At 44.7% G+C, this 22788-nt stretch overlaps 1 protein-coding gene and 2 non-coding genes across 8 annotated transcripts; all 3 read left to right on the forward strand.

The window, feature by feature from the left end:
- The first annotated feature begins 707 nt into the window (after positions 1-707).
- Positions 708-21382, forward strand: ATG16L1 (autophagy related 16 like 1). Of its 6 annotated transcripts, none has more exons than XM_040073928.2 (19): positions 708-833; positions 1849-1942; positions 4148-4253; positions 5722-5795; positions 5960-6211; positions 7079-7144; positions 9350-9439; positions 10183-10239; positions 10440-10487; positions 11180-11282; positions 13243-13348; positions 13468-13538; positions 14914-14985; positions 16901-17021; positions 17791-17896; positions 18433-18582; positions 18993-19040; positions 19416-19517; positions 19920-21382. In XM_040073928.2, the coding sequence occupies exons 1-19, from the start codon at positions 719-721 to the stop codon at positions 20011-20013; spliced, it is 1875 nt and encodes a 624-aa protein (XP_039929862.1). In that variant the 5' UTR covers positions 708-718; the 3' UTR covers positions 20014-21382. The 6 variants fall into 6 exon arrangements, with proteins under 6 accessions (XP_039929862.1, XP_039929863.1, XP_039929865.1 ...); XM_040073929.2 differs by having other exon boundaries at positions 9353-9439; XM_040073931.2 differs by lacking the exon at positions 10440-10487.
- LOC120757529 (small Cajal body-specific RNA 6) lies at positions 11492-11762 on the forward strand. The gene has a single exon (XR_005702572.1). It is a non-coding gene; the product is annotated as a small Cajal body-specific RNA 6 (non-coding RNA).
- Positions 13892-14154, forward strand: LOC120757528 (small Cajal body-specific RNA 6). Its single transcript, XR_005702571.1, has one exon. It is a non-coding gene; the product is annotated as a small Cajal body-specific RNA 6 (non-coding RNA).
- Positions 21383-22788: the final 1406 nt, after the last annotated feature.

Consider the following 22788-nt stretch of genomic DNA (forward strand, 5'->3'; position numbering starts at 1 on the left):
GCAGCCTATTTCTAGCTTCACCAGCTTTTATCAGCCCTTCCTCATCTCTAGCAGCCGTACTTTGGGCTCATTTGGCTTCACCTCACCGAAGCCCCGCCAGCGCCATTGCACGACGAGACGCGGCGGGAGCAGCCAGCTGCGAGCGGCGGGACGGCGGAAGGCTCGGCCCTCACCGCGGGCGGCCTGTGCGCATGCGCTGCTACCGGGCGGACGGGACCAGGCAATGCCACTCTCAAGATGGCGGCAGGGCCACGCTCAACGTGGCAGCAAGGGCCACTCTTAGGATGGCGGCAGTGCCACTCTCAAGATGGCGCCTGCATGGAGGACACAAAATGGCGTTGCGCGGGACCTCCTCGCCTCAGAAGGTGTCTGTTCTCCCGCCTGAGGATGATCCCGCCTAGGCGTTTGCAGCGCGATCTCGCGCGGCGCTTTCCAGTTCGGGGACACCGGTGCTGGGGTCGGCGGCGCCGGAGGAGGGCGGACGGCGTCAGGCAGTGGAGGGCAGCCTCTGTCGCGGTCGCGGCGCGCCGCACAGACGCGAGGGCCCCTGACGTAGCGCGGCGCCATGGCGGGTGTGGGGGCGCGGCCGCGGGCCCGGGCCTGGCTGTGAGGGGGCTCCCGCCGCCTCCCCGCGCTCCCGCCGCCTCCCTGCCCCCGCGCCGCCCGCCCCGGCCCGCTCCGCCTGCCCCGGCCCGCTCCGCCCCGGCCTGCTGCGGAGATGGCGTCGGGGCTGCGCGCCGCCGGGTTTCCCCCCTGGAAGCGGCACATCGCGGAGGAGCTGCGGCGGCGGGACCGGCTGCAGCGCCAGGCTTTCGAGGAGATCATCGCCCAGTGTAAGCGGGACCCGGCGGGGGCGCGGCTGAAGTAGCGCTTCTCTTCTCCCTCAGCGATGCCCATCGGTATCTGCAGGGAGACTCTGCTCAGTGGGGAGGGTGCGGAATCTTCCCCTGGAGATATTCCAGGACTGGATTCTATCCGGTGCCGTGTGTTATGGGATGACTCTGCTTGAGCAGGCGGGTGGGACGTGGTGACCCGCTGTGCTCCCTCCCAGCCCGAATCATTCTGGGATTCCTCCTCTTCTTCAAAAGTGTGGGGAAGCCGTGGTGGCACAGTGTCCCCGGGGCCTCGCCCGAGCCTTTTCCACGGGACCGTGTGGGACGTGTCTGTAATAACAGGAAAGCTGGAATTTCTGCTTTATCGAGGAAAATATGTTCTTGTTTCAGTTCTCTCAGAGGCTGAAGCGCTTTTGTGCTCTGGACAGTGATTGAATGTCTGAATTGTCTGCTCAATTCCCGCCCAGTTGCTTGTGGAACCGAGAACAATGGTGCTATTGACCCTGCTTATGGTCTTTTGTAAAATTTGGAGCTATCCTGGGGCCAGCACTCTCTGTTTGGGGCTTTTCTGCCCACCCTTCTGCCTCAGCTTTGTCAGGATTGAAGGGGGACCCACACACGGTGGGGGGAAAGCAAATGGCAGATCTGGGTTTGGCCTCTCTGCCAGGCCTGTTCTCCTCATTGCCGTTCTTTGAGGAGCCGTGAAAGAGTCTGAACTTTGGCCTCTTTGTTTTAGATAGCAATGTACCTGAGCAGTTGCTCTCTCTTTCTCTAATAAGCTTTCATGAGATCAGTCCAACTCAGCATCTGGGTTGATGAGAGTTCCTGGGGCTGTGGGTGGATGGTGCCTTAACCTCTTGAGAGAGATCAAAGAGAAGGGAGAACACACTGATGTGGCGGAGGCTCAGGTAGTGTTTGGCTGTGTCAGAATAATTAAAGCTGTGATCTAGGCAGAAGAAGATGGGAATCTGGATTTGCTTTCTGGTTGTCTAAAGTGCACTTTTTGCTCCTGTAGATAACAAGCTGCTGGAGAAGTCAGACCTTCATGCAGTGCTGGCTGATAAGCTTCAAGCAGAAAAATATGACATGCAGAGCAGACATGAGATCAGGTATGTAACACACCTCTTTGGTCAGCAGGTGTCTGTTGTGCACCTTGTAACCTAAACCACTGTTGGATGCCTCACACAAACAGCTCCCAGATCCCTACAGTGACTTGGCGCACAACAAACTGAAATTCTGTTGGACTAAATATAACTTACAGCTGTGTCTAACGTGGCATAAAGTTACAGTGTATTTAGAATATGCAGCACACAAAAGTCTGGCCAGGTTTGGGAAGGAAGCTGAATTATCACAAACTCATGGAACAGAGGTGGACCACAATGAGCTGCTGCTCCTGGTCTGTTTGCCTTGTAACGCTTACAGTGTTTACCTGCTCTTCCTAATGAGCATGGGATGGTTTAATGGCTTTGTTTCTTTCAACCTGTGTCATCACATGAAAGGGGAGAACAGAAATAAACCATGATTGTGAAGTGTCAGTCATAAGTAAGCACCAGATGCCAAAAGGAAGATGTTTTATGCCTCCTTTTTAGTAGGATTTCTTGGGAAGCTTCCTCCCTAACCTGGGAGTAGCACTCTGGTGCTGAAGGCAGGGGCTTTGTTGCTGGTTCTGCTGGCGTTTGACTGCACAGCAAACCCACGTGCCAGGAGTGTCCCTTGGACAGCCTCTCTGTTGCACAGGTGAAGGCTGGCTCTGCCCTCAGTGTACCTGAAGAGAAGGCGGGGCCAAGGAGCTCAGAATTCCTACGTCTGTAAGGAATTGCTTCCTCTGTTGAGGTTCCTTTTGCTCTTGCCCTGAAACCAGAACCCCTCTACAGCAGGGAGCTCTGTGAGCGTGTCCAGTTGGGATACAAAGCAAATCAATATAGCAGAGAAGGAAGAGCTGCTGGGTTTACAGGAATTGCAGGCAAAACTCCAGCAGGCTGGAGTTAACACCCATGTGAAAGTTCCCAGGAGCTTTCTGATGGCTGCACTTGTCTTCAGCCATTTCAGTTTACGGGAATGGTGTTCTGACAATGCCAGCTCTAAGAGATGAGGCTGGACTAAATGTGGATGAGAAGAAAGGCACAGAAGCAGCATCTGAAAGTAAATACTCAGCTGAACTCTGTGCTCAGTATATGACAGGTTTTTGAAACAAAATTTTCTAATCCTAGATAGCTGAGGAAAAGTGTTTTTACTTCCCTCAAAGGCAAGGAGTAGCATCTAGTTCTGGCTGTAGCATGGCTGTAGCTATAGGATGTGTTGGATATTACCACAGGACTTGGTTTCCTATCTGCATACATTTTTTTGGAAGTGCAGCATTAATTCAGTGAGGGGTTGGTTGGTTGTTTTTTAGAAGAGCATACTGATACCACTGTGAGGTATTTGGATGGATTATCTGTTTCCCCCTGGACTGTAACTAAACACAACGTGATTGCAGAAAGGGATGCAATTACCTTGTTCTGTTTGTCTGATGTCGGTGTTGAAGTTAAAATTACGATTTTTTTAAAAAGCTGTAATTCAAAATATAGCTGACAATGTGCTCAAAGTTTGTGTGTGTATAGGCCTTTAAAAAAGCTCTGTTCCTGTGTCTGTGCTTTCAGACACATGAGTGATAAATGTTACACTCTATCATTGTTTCAGGCAGAGGGTGATGTAAATGTTCTGATATGTAAGAATTCAAGATTATCTCCCAGTGATAGTGTTGAAAAACACAATTAGTAACCACTTCAAAACTTATGCACAAAAGGAGTATAGTGAGGCCAATGGAGAGGTGACTTGTCACACCTGGGACTGTAATCCCAAGGCCTGGGAATACCCCTTTGGTTTTCTGGCTTTTGGTTCTGTACCCTCTCCAGACATCTTGCATCATTAAGTTCACCAGCTCCCTCCAGAACAAATCAAGAGTGGTAAAATATTTGCAGTTGTTCCAGAATTTAGAGGGTCTACCTCTAAGATTCAGTCATCCTCATGCAAGTTTAAACAAAGGCTAGTTATCTTGTGTTGGAGTTTGAATTCTGTTTTAGAAATGTAGAAAAAGTGAGTCTAGTCCTCAGGAGATGTAACTTTCCAGTACTGTGTGATGGCCTTTTGGCTGGTGAAGAGTGAAGAGAACATGGCTGGTGGTGTGGAAGTGAGCTGTGGCTTGGTTTGTTATGAATCACCTGAGTCCCTGGTGTGCAGAACATCCAAGGGAGGCAATGTCTGGACCCTGGCAAAGACAGAAACAACTGGATTCTGGTTTGGGACATCTCTTGTTCTTCTCTGTCCAATTGCAGCCCAGGACATGATAGCACGTGGAACGACGCTCAGCTGCAGGAACTGGCCCAGCTGAAGATAAAGCACCAAGAGGAGCTGACTGAGCTGCACAAGAAACGTGGCGAGGTTGGAAAGTCTTCTTATGTTCTCTTTGATCCATATGTGGCCTTTTGGGAGCCTGACCATGATCTTACCAGGCTCATTAATCATCATTTTTTCCTCCTTTCATCTAGAGCCTTTTTTAGCTTCCCCAATTTTTGATGATTAAAATCAACCAGAGATGGGCTGGTCTGTAATACTGTCACCAGGAAATGAGAGCTTACATTGTCAGCATAACGTGACTTTTAAGTGCTCAATTTTCTGCTTCATTAATAGGTTTTTAGTTGTGTTAGAGGAGGAGGGAACTGATCCGGCTGCAGAGCTGTGTATGACCACTAGTAACTCGAAAAGACTGAGACTGAGGGGAGCATGGGGGACTGTGTGTGGTTTCACTGGTGTCACTTTGCAGCACCGCTTCTGTGGCAGTGGACAAAGTAAACAAGCACCAGCCACAGCTGGAAGAGCCACGGTGCTAGGCTGCAAAGGGAGTGCTGGTTCAGAGCCCAGGAGTTCTGTAACAATGATATGTGGGCCTGCAAGAAAGGAAAAGCTGGGGTGTCTTGGATTTGTGTTTTGGGTTTGGTTTTTTTTTTGGCAAGGGGATAGGGAATTTCAGCAGCGGAACTGGGATTTTGAAAGCACAGCAGTGGAGTGAATGAGTCTGGAAGCTGAATGAGAGTGCACACTTTCATAGTGAAAAGGTGTGAATGGCCTGGAAAGTGCTCTCATGCTCCTTTGATCACACCCCGCTGGGGGTGTGGAGAAGCTCCGTGTCAGCAGTTCTGAGCTTTCCAAAGAGGAGACTGTTTTCTACTGGAGGTGGGCGCCAGTTGGTCAGGGCACTCAATACTTCCTTTGCTCCCAGCCTGCTGTCCTAAAACCACTTACACAGGCCGGCACTCTCCCCAAAAATGAGTCTTCCTTCTTCCTGGGCAGCTGAGGCTGTGCTGCCAGGTAAGCTGTGAGCTGGCAGCTGCAGCTCAGCAGCATTGGCCTGTGCCCCTGTGTCCCCTGTGCTCTGCAGGCACTCCACCAGCAACTTTCTCTCTAAGAACTCTTGGTGGCACCTGTGTTCACAGTGTGAGCTGTGTGTCTCCTGTCCTGGCCATAACAGGTTGTTTTGTTTCTTGGTTGTCAGTACTCATTTGTTGTGTACTTACTTGACAATTTTTAGTTTCTGTGTTGATTTTTCCACTACTAAAATTTCTTCCTAGATACATTCTGTTTGATCTGACTATTGATGAAACTTCTTGAGGGAACAGTGTGAGACATCAAAGGACAGCAGCTTTTTGACAATTCCTTTTCAAAAGTGGATTCTCTGATTTAAGGACCTGTGTTGTAGCAGATCTGCATAGAAAGCTTGGCTAAAAAGGACCTGAAGTGTGTGATCCATGCTTTTAATGCACAGATTAGTCTGTGCTTGCACTGAAGGCTGCTCAGTGTGTTATCCACTGACATCCCTGCAGTTTGTAACGCAATTATCTCCTCTCCCCAGCTGGCCCAGTCTGTAATTGATCTGAACAACCAAATGCAGCAGAAGGACAAAGAGATGCAGATGAATGAAGCCAAGTGAGTAAGAATAGTTTTGTCTCTGACCACTCATAATATTCTCTAGGGAGTCTTAGCCCAGGGCTAAAAATGCCGTTGTGAGGCATTGTGCAAACAGCACAAGGAAGATGGCACAAGTCCCAGAGGAGGTCCTCATGGTTTTGTATGTTTTGTTGCCATTTCAGGATTGCAGAGTATTTGCAAAAGATTTCTGAACTGGAAACAGAGTGCCAGGAATTGCGTAGCAAACTGCAAGATCTTGAGCGAGCTAATCAGACACTTAAAGATGAATATGATGCTCTCCAGATCACCTTCAATGCTTTGGAGGAGAAACTAAGGAAAACTACTGAAGACAACCAGGAGCTGGTCTCACGTTGGATGGCAGAGAAAGCACAAGAAGCCAATCGTTTGAATGCAGAAAATGAAAAGGATTCAAGGTGAGATCCATGACCTCTGTTTGATAAAACTGATATATTTTTCAGTTATGAGTGCATAGGATAAAACCAGATTTAGTTTTGACCTCTGAGATCTCTATTCTTGCACAACATGGTGAGAGTCCAGAACTTTCTTTTTCCAGCCAACACAGATTGACACTTTGTGAAAACATTCCTGTCTTTTAAATGAATAAAACATGTTCTTTTGTTTCTTCAGCAACATTTGTTGCAGAGGATCATAAATCAGATAGAAACTGTGGGGTTTTGCTGTTGTTAGATTTGGACTCCTCTTGTTCATATTGATCTTATACTGCTCCCAGTTTTATCCTTTTTTGACTTGATTAACTTCAGTGTTTTTTGCATTCCTCTAGAATGAGCATCTGCCATGAGACTGAGCTATGTAAAACTTACTGCAAAAGTCTCTATGGCTTTTTTTTCTTTGCAAAATAATTTTTCTTCTGAATTGTTTCAGCTTACTTGCCAGCTAATGATACCTGGAGGCTGACCTCTATTCCTAGTCTACAGTAGCTGACAGTTTTGTATTAGATTCACTAGCATAATCATTATTTTGGCAAGTTCTTGCCCTGCAAGCTAATGCATAATCCATCTGGATCATAAAGAGCCATAGGTTCACTTTGCCTCAGTGCCTCACTTGAGTGATCTTGTCCTTTGCTACTCACTGTAGGAAAACTGCCTCTCCTGCTTGGAGTGTCTTGAAAAGAAGGATAAAATTAGAGCAGGGGGCTGATTTTTTTTTTTTTTTTTTTAATCTTATGAAGCTCATCAAAACTCTGCAGGGCAGCCTTTGGAATGAGATTAAGGAAATGTCGTTGTTTTTCTTTTTTATTAACTTTGGGTTCTCTTTCTTAGGAGACGCCAGGCCAGGCTGCAGAAGGAGCTGGCAGAAGCTGCCAAGGAGCCCTTGCCCGTTGAAACGTAAGCAGCCCTGATTTACAGAGTCTCTTTCATCAGTCTGTGCCTCAGGTTTATGCAGATGCATGATAAATGGTACCTTTGTTATTCCTGAACTGGATGATGTAGTGGAGTGTTTGAACTTCTCGTGTGAGGTCAGAAATGTGCAGTAACTCCTTACCTGAACTCACTGAAGAAGGAGCTCTTTTAGGACTGAAAATAGATGCTTGGACTGAAAGTCCCAGGAATGGTTCTGATGGTCAATAGATGTTGTTATAACAAATGTTTTTATGCTGAGAGGCGTGCCTTTGGTCTTTAAGATGGTTTTTCACAGAACAGTGAAGTCATGAAACAATTACTCTGGAGATGCCTGGATTTTTAAATGTTAGACTACAAGTATGATCAAGGATTTCCTGTAGGAACAGGTTCTGAGTGAATTAAATAATCTGGGTGAAAATAAATGGCTTCCACACTGGCAGAGATTTATTGTCTAAGAGTGGAGCAGTGGAGTACTTTACCTGGTAAGCTGAAGAGAATCCCTCCAGTCCTTGTTCTTGCCCCTCTGTGTTTGGCTCTGGGTGGTGCTGGATCAGGTGGCTGAAGTGGGCACTGGGAGCTGTGGGTGCTCCGAGCTGGGCTGATCAGGGTGTTTGTGTTTGCCTGCTCCAGAAGAGCTGCATCTGATGCTCTGGGCCCTGCTGAGGGGTGCCAGAGCTGCCTGCAGGCTTTTTCCTCTTTATGTTCACATCAGAGTCACACTGAGTGCTGTGCTGCAAGCCCCTGCGAAGGACAGAAGCAGTGCATCCCTCTGGAAGCGGGGCTGTACAAAAGGCTGGGAGAGGGAGAAAAGGCATGTGGAAAGGGAGAATTAGACACTCTGTAGCATAATTGCTTCTGTATACTCAACCTCTGCTTCAGAGATGGCTTTGATTTCTTCTTTAGGATTTTATAGTTTGAGAGGGTTTGTGTTGTGTAAATATGCTGCTTACTGAAGGGAAGAACTGCCCCATTTCAGGGGGTGTGCCCTGGTGCTTATATTTACTTAAAAACACACTGTTAACATGGAAAGTTCTTCTGCTACACATAGTTACAATTGCAGAAACTTTAGATTTTTAGAAATAAATATTGGCAGGACTTGTTAGTATTTTATTGAAGTAGCAGCCTAATACATTCAATCAGAGAATATATTTTCCATAGTCTTTTCATGTACACTCTCCTCTAAAATCTTAGAATTGAAAGTGCAACTATATTCTGAAATGGGGGATTACAAATGGTTTCATCCTTTTAAATCCTTTTGCAGCTGTTTTCTGATGTCACGTATTGGTTAAATACTGAATTTAAACTTCTCTTCAGTCAAATGGCATTAGGTTAGTAAGGTGTGTTTAAAAATAGTTTGTCCTGCAAAATCAGCAGTGGAGGAAAAATCGTCATTGAAGGAAAAAATACTAGGCTGTCAGAGCCCGTGGTGACTAATGGGGGAAAATCTTCAGCATCAGCTGAGTAATTTAGCTGGATTAATTTGCTGTGCATGGGTTGGAACCTCATGGGTTGTGTTCAGTTGAACACCAGCCCTTTAATGGAGTGAACAGAAACAGCTCTCACACTTAATGGTGCAGCACCTGAAGTACAAGAGTGTAGAAGGTATCAGGGTGTCTTTGGTGTAGGTGAAGCAGGAAAATTCAGTAAACCTCTTAAGCTTTTTTTAACACTTGCTTGTTTTGAAACAGCAAAAACGGTGCTGCTATCACCTATACTTGGTGTCACAGTAACTCAAGTTTTTGTTCTTTTGTAACTGTTCCATCAAATATCATTCACTCTGTCGTGAAGCCTTGCTCAGGTGTGGTGGGTTGTTACAGTGCTGTATGTATTTAGTGCTACAGGTTGAAATAGGACGCCTGTAGTAAAGAGAATCTGGAAAAGAGGTCTGAAAACAGAAATGGGGATGTGGAAATCCAGCCCCACTGTCAGTAAAGTCAGGAATTGGCAGCTGGAAAGAAAAAACCTGAAATTTCGTTGCTGTCTTTATCTGTTTTCAGACACTGTGTGTTGATTACATCTCTGGCAGTGGTAGTTGCATCAGTGTGTGTTACCTGGATCTGCCTGTGTGTTGCTACAGCTCCAGAAACCTGGGCTGCTGGCATGGACACTGACAGGCCCTGGAACAGTGCCATCCTGTCAGTTCATGCTGTCAGTGGCTGGTTGAAAAGGAGATGTTTTCTCTCACTTCAGCAGGGATGATGATATCGAAGTGCTTGCAGATGAAACCTCCGACACAGCTGAGGAAACCTCTCCGGTGAGAGCTGTCAGCCGGACGTCCAGGTTTGTGACCAGGAGCTTCCTGTAGCATGTCACTGAGGAGTTACAGGGGGCATGGTAGAGCTGGAGCAATGTTGGGAATGTAACTTAGGTTTCTAGTTGTCTCTAGGTGGAACACAGTTTAGTGCTACTACCAGAGCAGTGGGAAACTCATGTGCTGTGTTCTCTATTGCTATGCTTTAGATGTGCTGGTTTTCCTTTGCTGTTTGAACAAAATTACCATAGTGCCTGAAAAAATCTTTGTTTGATCTTTAAAACAAATGTTTAAAAAGTATATCGTTAATGACATGGGTATTACAATGCCTGTTGTTTTATGCCTCCATTACTCTACAAGATATCAACATGACTTTGCAAATAGCTGGGTTTATCTGAAATGCTGAAAATAATCTTCACCTAGATTAAATGCATCTTGTTCTTTCTCTAAAATAGCAGTGAGTGGAAAGTAAGAGGTAGTTATGTGAGGGCATGGATTAATGTCAGACTTGGCAGACTGTTCCATCTAAACCCAGCAATTCACAGGGTGAGGTTGAGGGACATTGATTGAAGAACCTTCACCCACAAAATGTGTCCCAAGTTGCAGTTACTGATGACTTTTGCACTGATGCCTGCCTTGTTGTTCTCTGTCTCTGGGCTGGGTCTGAGGGGAGGGAGTCTTACCAGAGCCATGTTACTATGAAATGTGTTTGTATTGCTCTTTATGTGGAGAAGCTATTCACAAGGTTTAAACCTGTCCTCCCCTCCTTCAGTAAGCGACTCTCCCAGCCAGCTGGAGGCCTTCTGGACTCTATCAGTAATATCTTTGGGTAGGTTAGAACTCTTTCACCTCCTTGTTTTGTTTATTGGTTTCAATGTACACCAAAATCTTGGTGATGCAGGGAATGCAAACAAGTATTTCAGCCTTCCTTCTAGCTTCTGCCTTTCTTTTTTTTTTTTCTTTTTTGTTCTCCTCAACTTCCTGTTTCTTCCATCTTGCCGTGTGCTGACCTCTGACCTTTCCCTCCAGTCTGTCTGAGTCTCCCCTTTTGGGACATCAGTCTTCTGATACTGCCAGGTGAAAACATTATCCACTCTTAGTCCAGCATGTGATTGTAATCCATTGAAGTAACGTGGAAGGCAGCTGCGTTGTGCTGATTAGATTCTGCTTAGAAACTATCCACAGTGAGAGAGGCAGTGAGCCCCTCTTTGTGGAGAGAATACATGGGGTTTGCTCTTACTTTCCACTGCACTTTGCTCCTTCACTAGGGTTATTTAAAATAAGTCTTTGGGTTCTGTGCTTAGTAGCCAGAGTGGAGCCAGTCCTTCTAAGCTAAGCTCTGCAGTAGGTGGATGTCTTTGCTTAAATGGAGCAGCCCAAGCTTTGGAACAGAGCATTTTGCTGCCTGGGATGTAGTGCTGAAATGGTGTTGAGTCTTCCTAGACATAAGTGCATAGATGAAGCTGCAGCCAGTCCCATGTTTCTCTTCCTATTGAAAACATTAAAACACTGCTCCAAAATGAGGTCAGTAATCAGTTCAGGTAACTTGTATGGTGAACTGTGAAATATCTAAAGCCACAAGTGACTATAGTGTTACATGACAAATGTAATTTTTGAAAGATGAGATTAAAAAAAGATGTTAAAAGCACCTTCCCCAATTTTTCACGTTCTATACAGAGTAGTCAATTGACAGGTATAGATCAGGATGAACTCAAGAGAAACAGTGTTCATTTCTCATTTTAAAATGTTTCTGCTTTGTTTCCTCTCAGGAGGCGTTCTCTGTCCTCATTCCCTGCACCCCAGGATAATGCAGAGCCACATCCAGGTGCCAGTAAAGAAGTGAGAGTGCCCACTACTGCCATATGTGTCTTTGTGAGTACAGGAGGAATCCTCTGCTCTGCCATTCTTTGTTCTGGTTTTGGAGGAGGAGAATCCTCTGTGTGGGAACTGATATCCTGAGACTCTTACTATTAGCACTGCCGAACAGGAAGGAATTCTTGGTTTGGTAGAAGCATGCATTCCGTTTCATTCTTAGCCCGAATGTTTCTCAGAGCCAGTGTGCTCCATGTCTTTCTTTCTGAGGTCGATGATGACAAAGAAGTTTTCTGAGGGCACAGGGAAATTCCACCCTATTACCTCTTTGGCTCCCAGCAGTCCCTATTCTATCATGCCAGAGCAGAGCTGTGATTGAGGAAGAGACTGCTGACAGTTTGGGATTAATTCAGTTCCAGTTCTCCACAGTAAAGGGAGTTGTGGCACCAAATGCAATCCAACAAATCCGGTAAAGAGGAGCTCATGGTAATGGGGTGTCCTCAATTGCTGTGCATGATCAAAGGTTTTCAAGCTGAGACCTCCTTTATGTGTTCTTTGGCCTCACAAAGCCAAACTTAAGTTTCTGTGCAGGGCATTGTCTTGTGACTGAAAGGCAGTTGTCTTGGAATGCAGCTGCTTGTTTGAACTTTACTCTGGAGCTTTCTTGGGCACTCCAGAGCTGGATGTGGATTTTTCGTGGATATTAAAAGACTTCTTTTCTTCATCTAGAGTATCAGTGTGGCTCACTGCGGCAGGGAAGCATGTGTATTCTTGCCTGCTCTGTTACCATATCCTGCAGGGGAAGTTCTGGGTGGAGGGAGTAGCAATGTCACCTCATGTGAGGATAGGGTCACGACTGAAATGGCAGCTGGAGCTGGCTTGGATAGGAGCCATCAGAGGAGGAGGTGTTTGGCTTTAGCTCCAGTGTTTTGAGCCCAGGTGGAGGATCAAGACATGTCTAGGTTTGGCAGAGCATTCCAGGAACTAATGCAAGGGCTCTGTGGCAAATGCAGGAGCAGACTGGGCTCACCTTTGGAGAGGCAGGTGCGGGTTGGAAAAGGTAATCACTTCAGGAATCATTCCCATGTGTAGCTTCTAGGTCAGGCTTTTCACCAGTTTTCTTGTGAATGGCTCCTCTGCATTTGCAGAAAGATCAGATTTGAGATGTGATTAGCCTTAAATATGAGCTGACAGACCACATTCAAGCAACAAGTTCTGTAAAAATACAAGTTTCCAGAAAAGCTGGTTTTGAAAGAGCAGTTACTGAAAATACTTAAAAAATAATTAAGATTGGTGGTAATACTGGGAGGGTAAGTCATATAAAGCTGTGAAATGAATAGAGGAATAAAAAAGGAATTAATTTTAAAACTCTGATAGGTTTTAAAAGTTCAAGAATTCAGAACATTAAGCTTTGGAAGCAGGGTGCTGGGTCAGTGCATCTGCAGAGAGGAGGCACAGCTTAAGCTCAAGTCCTAGGGAAGGAGTGCTATCACACTTGTACTGCATAATCACCAGTGAATGCAGTGCAGCTGCCGTGCTGTTTCCTAGCAGACCTGCTTAACTCAGGCCTGACCTGATTGTTGCATGGTTGCATGAACTGATTGGATCATGCAATGCATCCAATCCATGGCTCTCTCTAGACAGAGGAGTGAAAAGTTACTTTCCTTCTACAGCGCGTCACCTGTTACTGTTTCTTGTCCTGCCTTTCCGTATTTTTTTTTCTGGTGTGACTTAAGAGCCTAAGCTTAGGAAGCTTGAAAAGGCTTTTGGTAGTTTGTTATTGCTGCTGAGTCCTTGCTGGTGTTTTTATTGATGTACCTTTGTTATTTCTTCAGATAAGGATCAGCCTTTTTGCTGTTTGCTGTCTGCCACAGGAGCGTTTGCCTGTGGCTTTATTCCCTAGAAAGATGCACAGCTGTGATTCTGTGTAACCTTTAGGTTCTGTAGCTCTCTGATCTCTGGGTTATGGGTGTGTGCTAATTCCCTTTTGGGTGGCTGTTCTGTTCCTTCCCCTCCTCAGGATGCACATGATGGGGAGGTGAATGCGGTGCAGTTCAGCCCTGGCTCTCGGTTACTAGCTACAGGAGGCATGGACCGGAGGGTTAAGCTTTGGGAAGTCTTGGGAGGTAAACCTTTTTGCTTTAGGGTATGGTGGGACGCTAAATAAACTCGTATTATGGGTCACTTTGTGTCAACTTCTGTTCTAATCCATTGCTCAAGTTTTTGTTCATCTTTCTCTGTGCAGATAGGTGCGAGCCCAAAGGTTCCCTCTCTGGCAGTAATGCTGGGATTACAAGCATAGAGTTTGATAGTGCTGTGAGTATCTGCAATATCCACTGTTCATAATTGGGAATAAATTAATGGAATTATCTTGTTCTCTACTATCATTTCCATTCTAATTGAAAAGTTACTTAAGAAATGGGTTAAAACATGAAAGTAGCTGAAAGCAGTTAAAATTGTACAAAAGATCTTTATTTGATAAGATGCAGTCTGTAATTCTGATCCTTGCTTTACAATTCAGATGATGACATGCAGCTCAGACATTGGCTGTTACGGATTTTTGTTTAAAGTAAGAAATTAGCTTTCCACTGAAGCTGGCAAAACAGAAGAAGCAAATACACTGAGGCTTTATTTCTGTGAAGTTTTTTTTTCCATAAGTGCTTTTCTGAGGTCTGTGATGAATAGTAAAAGGTCTGATTATCCCAAGACTTGCAGTTCCATGCCCGCTTCTCCCAGCAGCTTCTCCCCAGCCACGGCAGAGCAATGGTGTGGCTGGCAGAGTGTTTGCTGACAGTGTGAGATGTGCTCAGGTCGTGTTCACCTGGAGCAGCGGGGACATGACTGGGGTCAGCATCCAACAGTCCAGCTCGAAGGAGTTTGGGGTCTTGGATTGGTCTAACTGGATATGTGATCTGACTTTTCTGCTGAGACCTCTTCCATAGCACAAAGCTGATCTCCTTTCTGCCATTTCGTGATTCTGTGTGCTAAATTATGATACACACCCAAGAGGATCCTTCTTTTGGACACTGACCTGCTCTTTAGAGGTGTGCTGTTAATCTGCAGGGAAGATCTTTTGTGATGGACAGGAGTGCAAGCATAAATTTTGTGGTGGCCATTCTTGATCATGGATGACTTGTGGGCACCCTAAGCCTAAAGCCGTGAACAAATGAATTTCCCTCTCAGGCAAATTTCATTTTTGAAATCTTAGCTTAAAATGTTAGAATTTTAATGAAAATGGCAAGAATCAGGCTAATTCTACTCTGAGACCTTTCTAAGCAGTGGGGGTAGATGTTGCAGGGCTTTTTTCCTCTGGGGAATAAAAAAAAAAGGAAACAACTCCAAAACAGATGAGGGTAAACTAGAATGCATTTTCTTACTGCAGCTGAATCAAAAGATGAATGTCCTTTCTCTGGTCTGGTTATTGTTATAATTGGTGTAGATTATTCTTGCTACCATCTGTAGCCATGATTCTGCAAACCCTCCCATTTTGGTGAGAAGCAGGTGCCATGGCCCTTTGGGAAGGGTTACATTAGCTTTCCATACTGGTATTTGCTGCTGTGGTTTTGGTTTTATTCCTTTTTTCCTTTGACAAAATAGCACAATTATGGTTTTAGTGGTTTGTTGGAAATACTTGAATTTGGTTTGCATATTGACTAGCAGAAGGAATGTTAAAGGAATCTTGTGTTCACAGGGTTCTTACCTCTTAGCAGCTTCAAATGACTTTGCCAGTAGAATCTGGACGGTTGATGACAATCGATTACGGGTGAGTCTCGTGAGACAAAGCAGTGCACAGGCTGTTTCTGTCTTGTATTCCCAGCTTTGTCAAATGGGGACGTGGCAATTTTGGAAGTTGGGCATCTACAGACTCTCTTAATAGTTTTTGTTGTTGAGAGGTTCTTTATCTCTTGAAAGTCTTCACAGCAAGACCTAAAATATAGTGTTGATCTCCACACAGCCTTGCAGGAAGCTCCAGTTACTGTGTATTTTTCCAATACAACCTCCCACCTAGAAAAACACTTTTGTGTACCCCTCTGGGGAACTTTAAATGCTTCTTATGATTTGTGGAGAGTCACCTCAATGTTTCAGCCTCTTTCAAAGGAAAGGCTGCTAAAAAGGGCTTTGTGAAAGACAAAGTGGGAAAATTAAAATTTTTTTTTAGTGCAGCATACTTGAAAAGGAGCTGTCTGCCTGGCTGTCCAAGGCAGCAAGCCTCAACATGTTGGATATCATCCTCAATGTATTTTGAAAGGTTCCTCCTTTCCTCCCAAATACTTTGTACTTGTATTCTTCTCTAACACTTGTCTCTGAATTAAAAATAATCCTTTGATAGATTAAAAGAAAAGTTTCACAGCTTTCCAAGATCTTTTTTTAATTGTCATTTCCTATGTACATGTTTCCTCAACTTTTTATTTTAGTATGATGCTACTTTGATGTTCAAATCTTCTGACATTTCAGTGTTGGTTATAACCAACAGATGCACTGTAATTCATTGGGTAATTCTCAGTGTGGAGATGTCAAATCTCAGGAAAGTGAAGAGTATCAGTTCTTTCTTCTCCTTGGCTTCAAAACCTGCTATTGGATGTGAATTATAGTGAATACAAGTTTAGCAGACATAGATTACTCACTGCAAAAGGTTAATTACATCTGCAAACATTCACAGAATCTTCCTGTAATTCTTCAGAGTGCATTCATTGTTTGCTTAGATGAAGTAGTGCTCTGTGTTTCAAGTGTGAGCACTGTGGACTTTTTGTGGTTTACACATAAGCAGGAGGTAGTAAAACTGAAATCACTGTAAACTTTGCCAGAACTCCCTGCCTAAATGCAGATACCTGAATGTAATGTCTGTTCAGCAAGGGCAGAAGAGAGGTGTGGAGTGGAAGATAGATCCTCCTTTACTGGAGTTTGTGCTCCTTTCTTAAGGCAAGGTGGTCTTTTTGGAATGATGTTTTGTATATCAGATGTGGTTTTTTTCCCCAAACTTCTGGTTTTTTCCATTCTTAAGGGTTTTTATTTTGTGTTTCCCCAAGCCCAGATTGCTTTGTGTAATTTGATGCTCCGTTGAGTATTTAAAAAAATCTATCTACAAAGGTTTCTGTCTTGTTTTTCATAACTCTTACTTTAACAGTTCATTGGGTTTTGTGATTTAGTATGTAAATGTTGAGCAATTCTAAGTGAATGTGGTTCATGTTCTCAGCCTCAGGGAGCCTCCCCCTGCACTTAGAGAAGCTGCTGCAGGGAGTTTTTCTGAAATCCCTGGTTGTCTCAGCTTTCAGGCTTTAAGATGTAATAACAGTTGAGACTTGATACCCTGTTGTGTCCTTCGGGGAAGCTCCATGTGAAGGCAAAAAGGCACAATTTCCATTTTCAGCACGCTTTAACCCTTTGTCATTGGTTTGTCCTGCAAGGCTGTGTTGCAGTTGCCGTCTGCCCATGAAATGTAGTTGTACAGATTGTTGAGAAAGGAGCTGGCAGGTTTCTGAGTAACTGGAGAAACTGCAGCAAAAGATGACCTGTGTTTCCCAGCTCCAGGCTGGACTCTGATAATTAACACTCCTCAGTGGTGATCTCTGTTTAACTGTAATAGATGCTTTTTCTGCCAAGTGATGCAGGAGACGAGCAAATTACAATTTGAGCAAGTAGAAATACTCAGTTTCACCATGTCAATCTCCTGTCCCCAGCACACCCTGACAGGTCACAGTGGTAAAGTTCTGTCAGCCAAGTTCTTGCTGGACAATGCACGTATTGTTTCGGGAAGTCACGACCGGACCCTCAAGCTCTGGGACCTCCGCAGCAAAGTTTGTAAGGAAGCCCAGCTTCTGCCTTTCATCCGTGTTTTGTGCTTCTGCTGAATGCTCATGGCAGTCCGGTGTCAGTTCAATTATTGAATCTCTTTGCCAGTATAAAAATGGAAAAAGCTAGCAGTCATCCCATTTTCTCTTATTCTTTAAATGACTGAATTCTTTCTGCCTGTTACCTGGACTAAGAAATCCTGTGTGTGCAGGAAGCACTGTTAATGCTATTACACTGAGAGCAGCTGTTTTTGGGAGTGTTCTTTGTTTACCAGTCTGGGGATGGGTATTTTAGTCTTCCACTAAAAACTTGGAGCCAGGCCAGGTTTTTAACCCTGAGGTGAGTGGATGGGAGTGTCTCTTGGAAACATACTGAAAATTTCAACATCTCAAATGAAGGAATTGCTAGGATCTAGGCTTTTCTTCGTGAGAAATACCTTATTTCCTAAACCTGCTTGTGCTGAGAGAGCATTTGAGATTCAGTTACCTTGATACCTGAATTGCAAACATAGGTCAAGGAGACTGATCCATGTTGTTTAACAGTAGCAAATTATAGCTGGCTAAATATGAAGTGATGAGGCTGTCATTTAAAGTCCCAGCAAAGGAGATTGAGAAGGGCAGAGAGGTTGAAGACTTAATCAGGATTATTTTAAGACCATTTACCCTGTGCCAGTAACCTGCTCTGTGTGGCCAGTGAATTTGGATTGTTTCCTGTCTCAATTTTCATCAGTTTGGACAGTGTGAATTTAAGTATGTCACCATTGGTTTCTCCTTTTTAGGTATAAAAACAGTGTTTGCAGGATCTAGCTGCAATGACATTGTGTGTACTGAGCAGTGTGTAATGAGTGGACATTTTGATAAGAAGATTCGTTTTTGGGACATCAGGTAAAATTATTGTAGGAGAGCTTATGGGTTTGCTGGCAGGTTAATCTGAAGTAGGGAACTCTTCTTCCTGAGCTTGGCAGCTGGGGAGACTGTTATAAAAGTGGCAAAAGGCCATTAAAGACACTTTTTGTTGCTACTTTTATGCTGTTTGGTGTTATAGTTTTTTTTTGTTGTTGTGGGCTTTTTTGGGGGAGTTGGGGGGGGTGAGATGCCATTTCTTTCTTGAAAAGATAGCATGCTTGCTGGTAAATACTTTTCATTGGTCAGTGCTTGCTGTTCTAGGGTGGGGTTGTGGGGAAAGTAATGTCTTAACTGTTTGCTGGAAATGCTATCCACAAGGTGGGATCTAGCTTGGGAAAGAAATAAAATGTAAGAATAAACCAGTAATCATTTTTCTTTTCCACACTGGGACAAGTCAGTTTTGATGCTCTGGTTTGGCTTCTGGACCCTAGTTCACTGGGGTTTTTTTGTTTTGTTTTGTTTGTTTGTTTTGTTTTTTGTTTGGTTTGGTTTGTTTGTCCTCTTTGTGTCTTTAGGACTGAAAGCATTGTAAAAGAACTGGAGTTGCTTGGAAGAATCACAGCTCTGGACCTGAACCCGGAGAGAACAGAGCTTCTGACCTGTTCCCGTGATGATCTGCTCAAGATCATTGATCTGCGGGTCAGTGCGGTCAAGCAGACGTTCAGGTGAGTGTGTTCTTCACAAGAGCACTGTGAATTTTTGTATTGTGGGTTACCCTCAGTGCTGGAGTGGTTTTCAGGACCTCTGTGAAGAGAGCAGTCTCCTCACTTTCTTTTCTACGTGGCAAAGTTCTCTAGAATGTCTAGAAACAGCAAAGATCTGCTCTAGTGGATCTTCTCATGTTTCTCTTTAAGAAAGGCAGCTTGGCTTAGAAGTCTGTGTTCTAAAGGAAAGAATTTCTTCAGGTGCCATTGAGAGAAGGGTGTGTGAGGAACATGAATTGGGATAAAGGGATGCTGGGGTTTATTCTGAACCATGCAGAAATCCTTAACGTTGTCTTTAGTAAGTTGTCGTAATTGAGTTCTCATTGTCCTCTCATAAATGAGTTAACAGTTATGTGATTCTAACTTTCCAGTGCCCAGGGATTCAAATGTGGCTCTGACTGGACAAGAGTTGTGTTCAGGTAAGGTCAGACACAAACAAGACACCTGATGAACCTCTCCCCAGCTGAACTGAGTGACTCCTGATGCTTGGCTGCACAGGTCCGCAGTTAGAGCTAGAAAAACTGGGGCAGAGTTTGGGATTTGTCCAAGGTTACCTCTTGGTCTAGCCAGAGTGTATCTGATTTGATTTTGATATTGATCCAATGTCTTGGAAATGCTCTGATTTCAAAGTGTTTTCACCTCTTAGTGTTAGCAGGTGATAACACATAACTCCTAAAAACGTATTTAATGCCAAGTTGCTTGCTCAGGAAGTTGTGGGTGGAATGATGATGTGTGCTGAAAATTGCTGACTTGAAAATCGTTCTTTGCCCTCTGCACCTGGTCTGATCTCCCAGCCCTGATGGTAACTATGTGGCTGCTGGCTCAGCTGATGGGGCCCTCTACATTTGGAATGTGCTTACTGGGAAATTGGAGAGGACGCTTGCAAAGCATCACAGGTGAGGGAAGTGGGACGTGCAGCCCTGGGTGGGGATCAGGGTTGTGGATCTCGCTGAGCTCTCAAAAAGTTGGAGTTGTACACCTTTGCAACTCTTATTGGCATGTGAGAATTATTAATATGCAAAGTCTTTGTGGATTCATGGCAGTATCCTCTAGATTGAATTAGATTAGATTTGTTGTTGTTATCTTGCTAAACTGAGATACGATTTTAATAAAGTGCATTCAATACATTTTGAAGAAATTGTACCTGCCTCAGACTCATAAAAACCGAAGTCTCTTGAGATGTGAGAAAGTGGGGGTTTTTTAATTGGTAATGAGAATATGATAGTATTTCGTTCCAGTGCTAAGTGCTGTTGTGGAATTCAGCTTTCATGTACACTTACTCTTGCCTTCCCTTTCAGTTCTTCTATCAATGCAGTCACGTGGTCCCCAGCGGGTGCCCACGTGGTCAGTGTGGACAAAGGAAACAAGGCTGTGCTGTGGGCTGAGTTTTGACTGACGGAGAGTGAAAGGCTGTGTGTGGTGGTGCTGCTCCGTGGCTGCACAGCATGGAGACCCGAGCCCAGATCCATCCAGTCAGGATATTGACAAGCACAAGGGCTTTGCTTTCCAGAGGGAAGTTCTAAAGCAATGGAGAAAGGAGCGTGAGTCAGAGACTTCTCACGGCCATAACTGCACTGTGGCACTCGGACTCAGAATGGGTTTAGCTGTTGTAGATGGAGAACGCTACTTAGTCATGCCTTTACTTGCAGTATCTATGCACCACGTGGAGCTGAAGATACTGGCGGGATTCCTCACCAGACAGCTGTGCCAAATACCCTGTCACACAAATGTATCTACAGCACTTCTGAGGTGGAAACTTTGGAAAGAAGTCATTGTGTACGCTGACTTAAAGCATGTCCTGTCTCCTGTGTTCTGTTCTGGTGGCCTAGTTCAGGCATGGGGTGAGAAGAAACACATCCTAGGCAGTTTGAAGTGTTGGAACAGCTTTTAAAGAGAGCCTCCCATGGCTCTGACAGCTCTGTCTTTGAGTCATCAACTCGGTTTGGATCTGTTCTGATCCTGGCACAGGCTCTCAGCGCTGTCATGTGAACTCTGTGTATCAGTTCTTGAGACAACGGTCTGTTCTTCAGGATTTCTGCACCCTTGTGTTGAAATGCCCTTCAACAGCTTGGGCATCACAAAATAGCTTTTTAATCTTTTTATAGCACAGGCAGTTCGGTTACTGGGTGTGAGGAGAGAGCTAAGCTTGTTGAGGTTGTTGCAGATGTGCTGCAGCGATGAGGAATGTAGTAATCCTGTGACTTCAGTCCTGGAATACAGATGTTCCCTTTCTCTGTTCATCCGTCCTGTCCTGGCGGCTGTCAGTACACAGGGGAGCAGTGGCATCAAACCCCAAATCCATTGTTTTGGTGCTGGCAATTCCAGGCCACTTGCCCCGTTCTTGAGCACACGTGCAATATTCCCATTTGCGCTGGAGCCCTCTGTGGTACCGAGCAGTGTCTGAGCTCTGTCCCTGTTCTGGCACCCCAAACCATGATGTGACTGAGTGTGAGCTACCTGGCATATCTTTATCCAGCCAAACCTTTCCACATCATCTGGGCCTCAAGACAAGCCACCAGCGTTATATTGCCTTTTTATTTGCACTTTATTTTCTTCTTTCCCGATAGTGTTTTACTGTGGAAGTGTTTCTTTGGAGGGGCTGGGTTGGGGAGCTGCTCTGACAGGCTCCCTCTAACCCTGCCTTTCATTCAGACACTTTCTGCAGAGGGGAATTAGAGTATATGGGGCAAAAATTTTATTTATTCAGCTGCCCATAAGAACTTGATTGTAAATAAACCCGTGTTCTGCTTTTAAAACCCCACACTGCTCTGATTGATTTATTTGTGCATCTGCGTGTGACATCTTGTTTGGAATGAGTGCGGAGGGGGATCTGAAATATCATTTTCCTGGTGAATTGTGGGATTTGGTGTAGAGGGGGAAAGAGGATAATGCTCTTAGCTGATGCAGCATGGGCTTGCCCTGTCTCAGGAGTCCTGCCTTGACACTGAAGGAAGTCTTGCCTCGTTGAAAAAGTGCCTCTGTCTCTGACCTTGAAAGGTTTTAGATAAACTACTGAACTGAGGAAATCAGTATCTGCATTTCAAACACTGCTGGAAATAGGCTTTTTCTGCTGTGAAACTTTGACTGCTACCTTGTCAAGTTTTTGAGACGGGAAGAGGAGTTGCACGTTTCTTTAAAAATACAAAAACCCTGTTGAAGATGTTGCTCTGGTTCCAGCTTCAGAGTAATGAAGCAAAGTCTTCAGCTCTTCAGTGTACAAATATCAGAACTAATAGCCATCACTGGCCACCCTCCTTTTTTCATTAGAAAATAAGCTTTTATCCAGCTCATGGGAGTGAGAACTGTAGCAAAAATGAGAAGCTGGCATTCTGGACAGTTTCGAAAGACAAGATATGTTTTCTTCTGCCTGTTGCAGTGGCAGATGGTCCTTGAAAAGGCACCTGCCACGAGCCCAGGTGACCTTGGTTACTGCAGGAAAGCAGATCACAAAGTGGCAAGTCAGCATGATGAAAGATTATTGGGAGATTAGCATAATAAAAACTGCAGCCTCTGCTGAGGAGGATCAGAATGGGTTTAGGATGTTTATCATTTAAACTGCTACACTTGTGTTTTTCTACAGCATGGACACAGATCTTACCCAAAGGGCTTTGTTAGGCCCCTTGATGCTGTTATGAAGCAGGTTAATAATTCTAAGGGTAACATCCAGCTAGCTAAGTCCTTAATTATTTCAGATTAAAGTTCCTTAACACCAAGGTATGTAAGAAATTCTAGTGACCAATTCTAGCTCTTTTTTTTTTTTTTTTTTTCCCTATAATTTGATTGTTTCTGTTGCCTTCTTTTCTGCTTCAGCCTGCAGAGGAAAGAAGAGCAAATGAAGGTACCTGCAGTGCAGAGGTGGCTGTAGCAGTTTTGCTGCCAGAGGTGGAGCTGCCCTTCAAGTGGATTTGGGGGTGGGTTGTGCATCTTTCTCTGGATTAAGGGCGCACTAGGAACGTGTGTTACGGAGAAGCTGTAAGCTGATCCTTTCCAAGATCCCCTGAGGATGTTTGCAGTGGTACGTGTACCAACAGGAATGCTCATTCTCTCCTGGAGAACTGAGAAGCCTGCAGTGGCTGCAGCACAGACTTGTACAAAACCAGCTTCCTCCCTTTTGCTTTTGCCAAGTCTGACTGAGTAGAACATCTCTGGGGTTTCTTCCTTACTTCC

This window comes from Hirundo rustica, chromosome 10 (assembly GCF_015227805.2).
Source record: "Hirundo rustica isolate bHirRus1 chromosome 10, bHirRus1.pri.v3, whole genome shotgun sequence".
Lineage (NCBI taxonomy): Eukaryota > Metazoa > Chordata > Aves > Passeriformes > Hirundinidae > Hirundo > Hirundo rustica.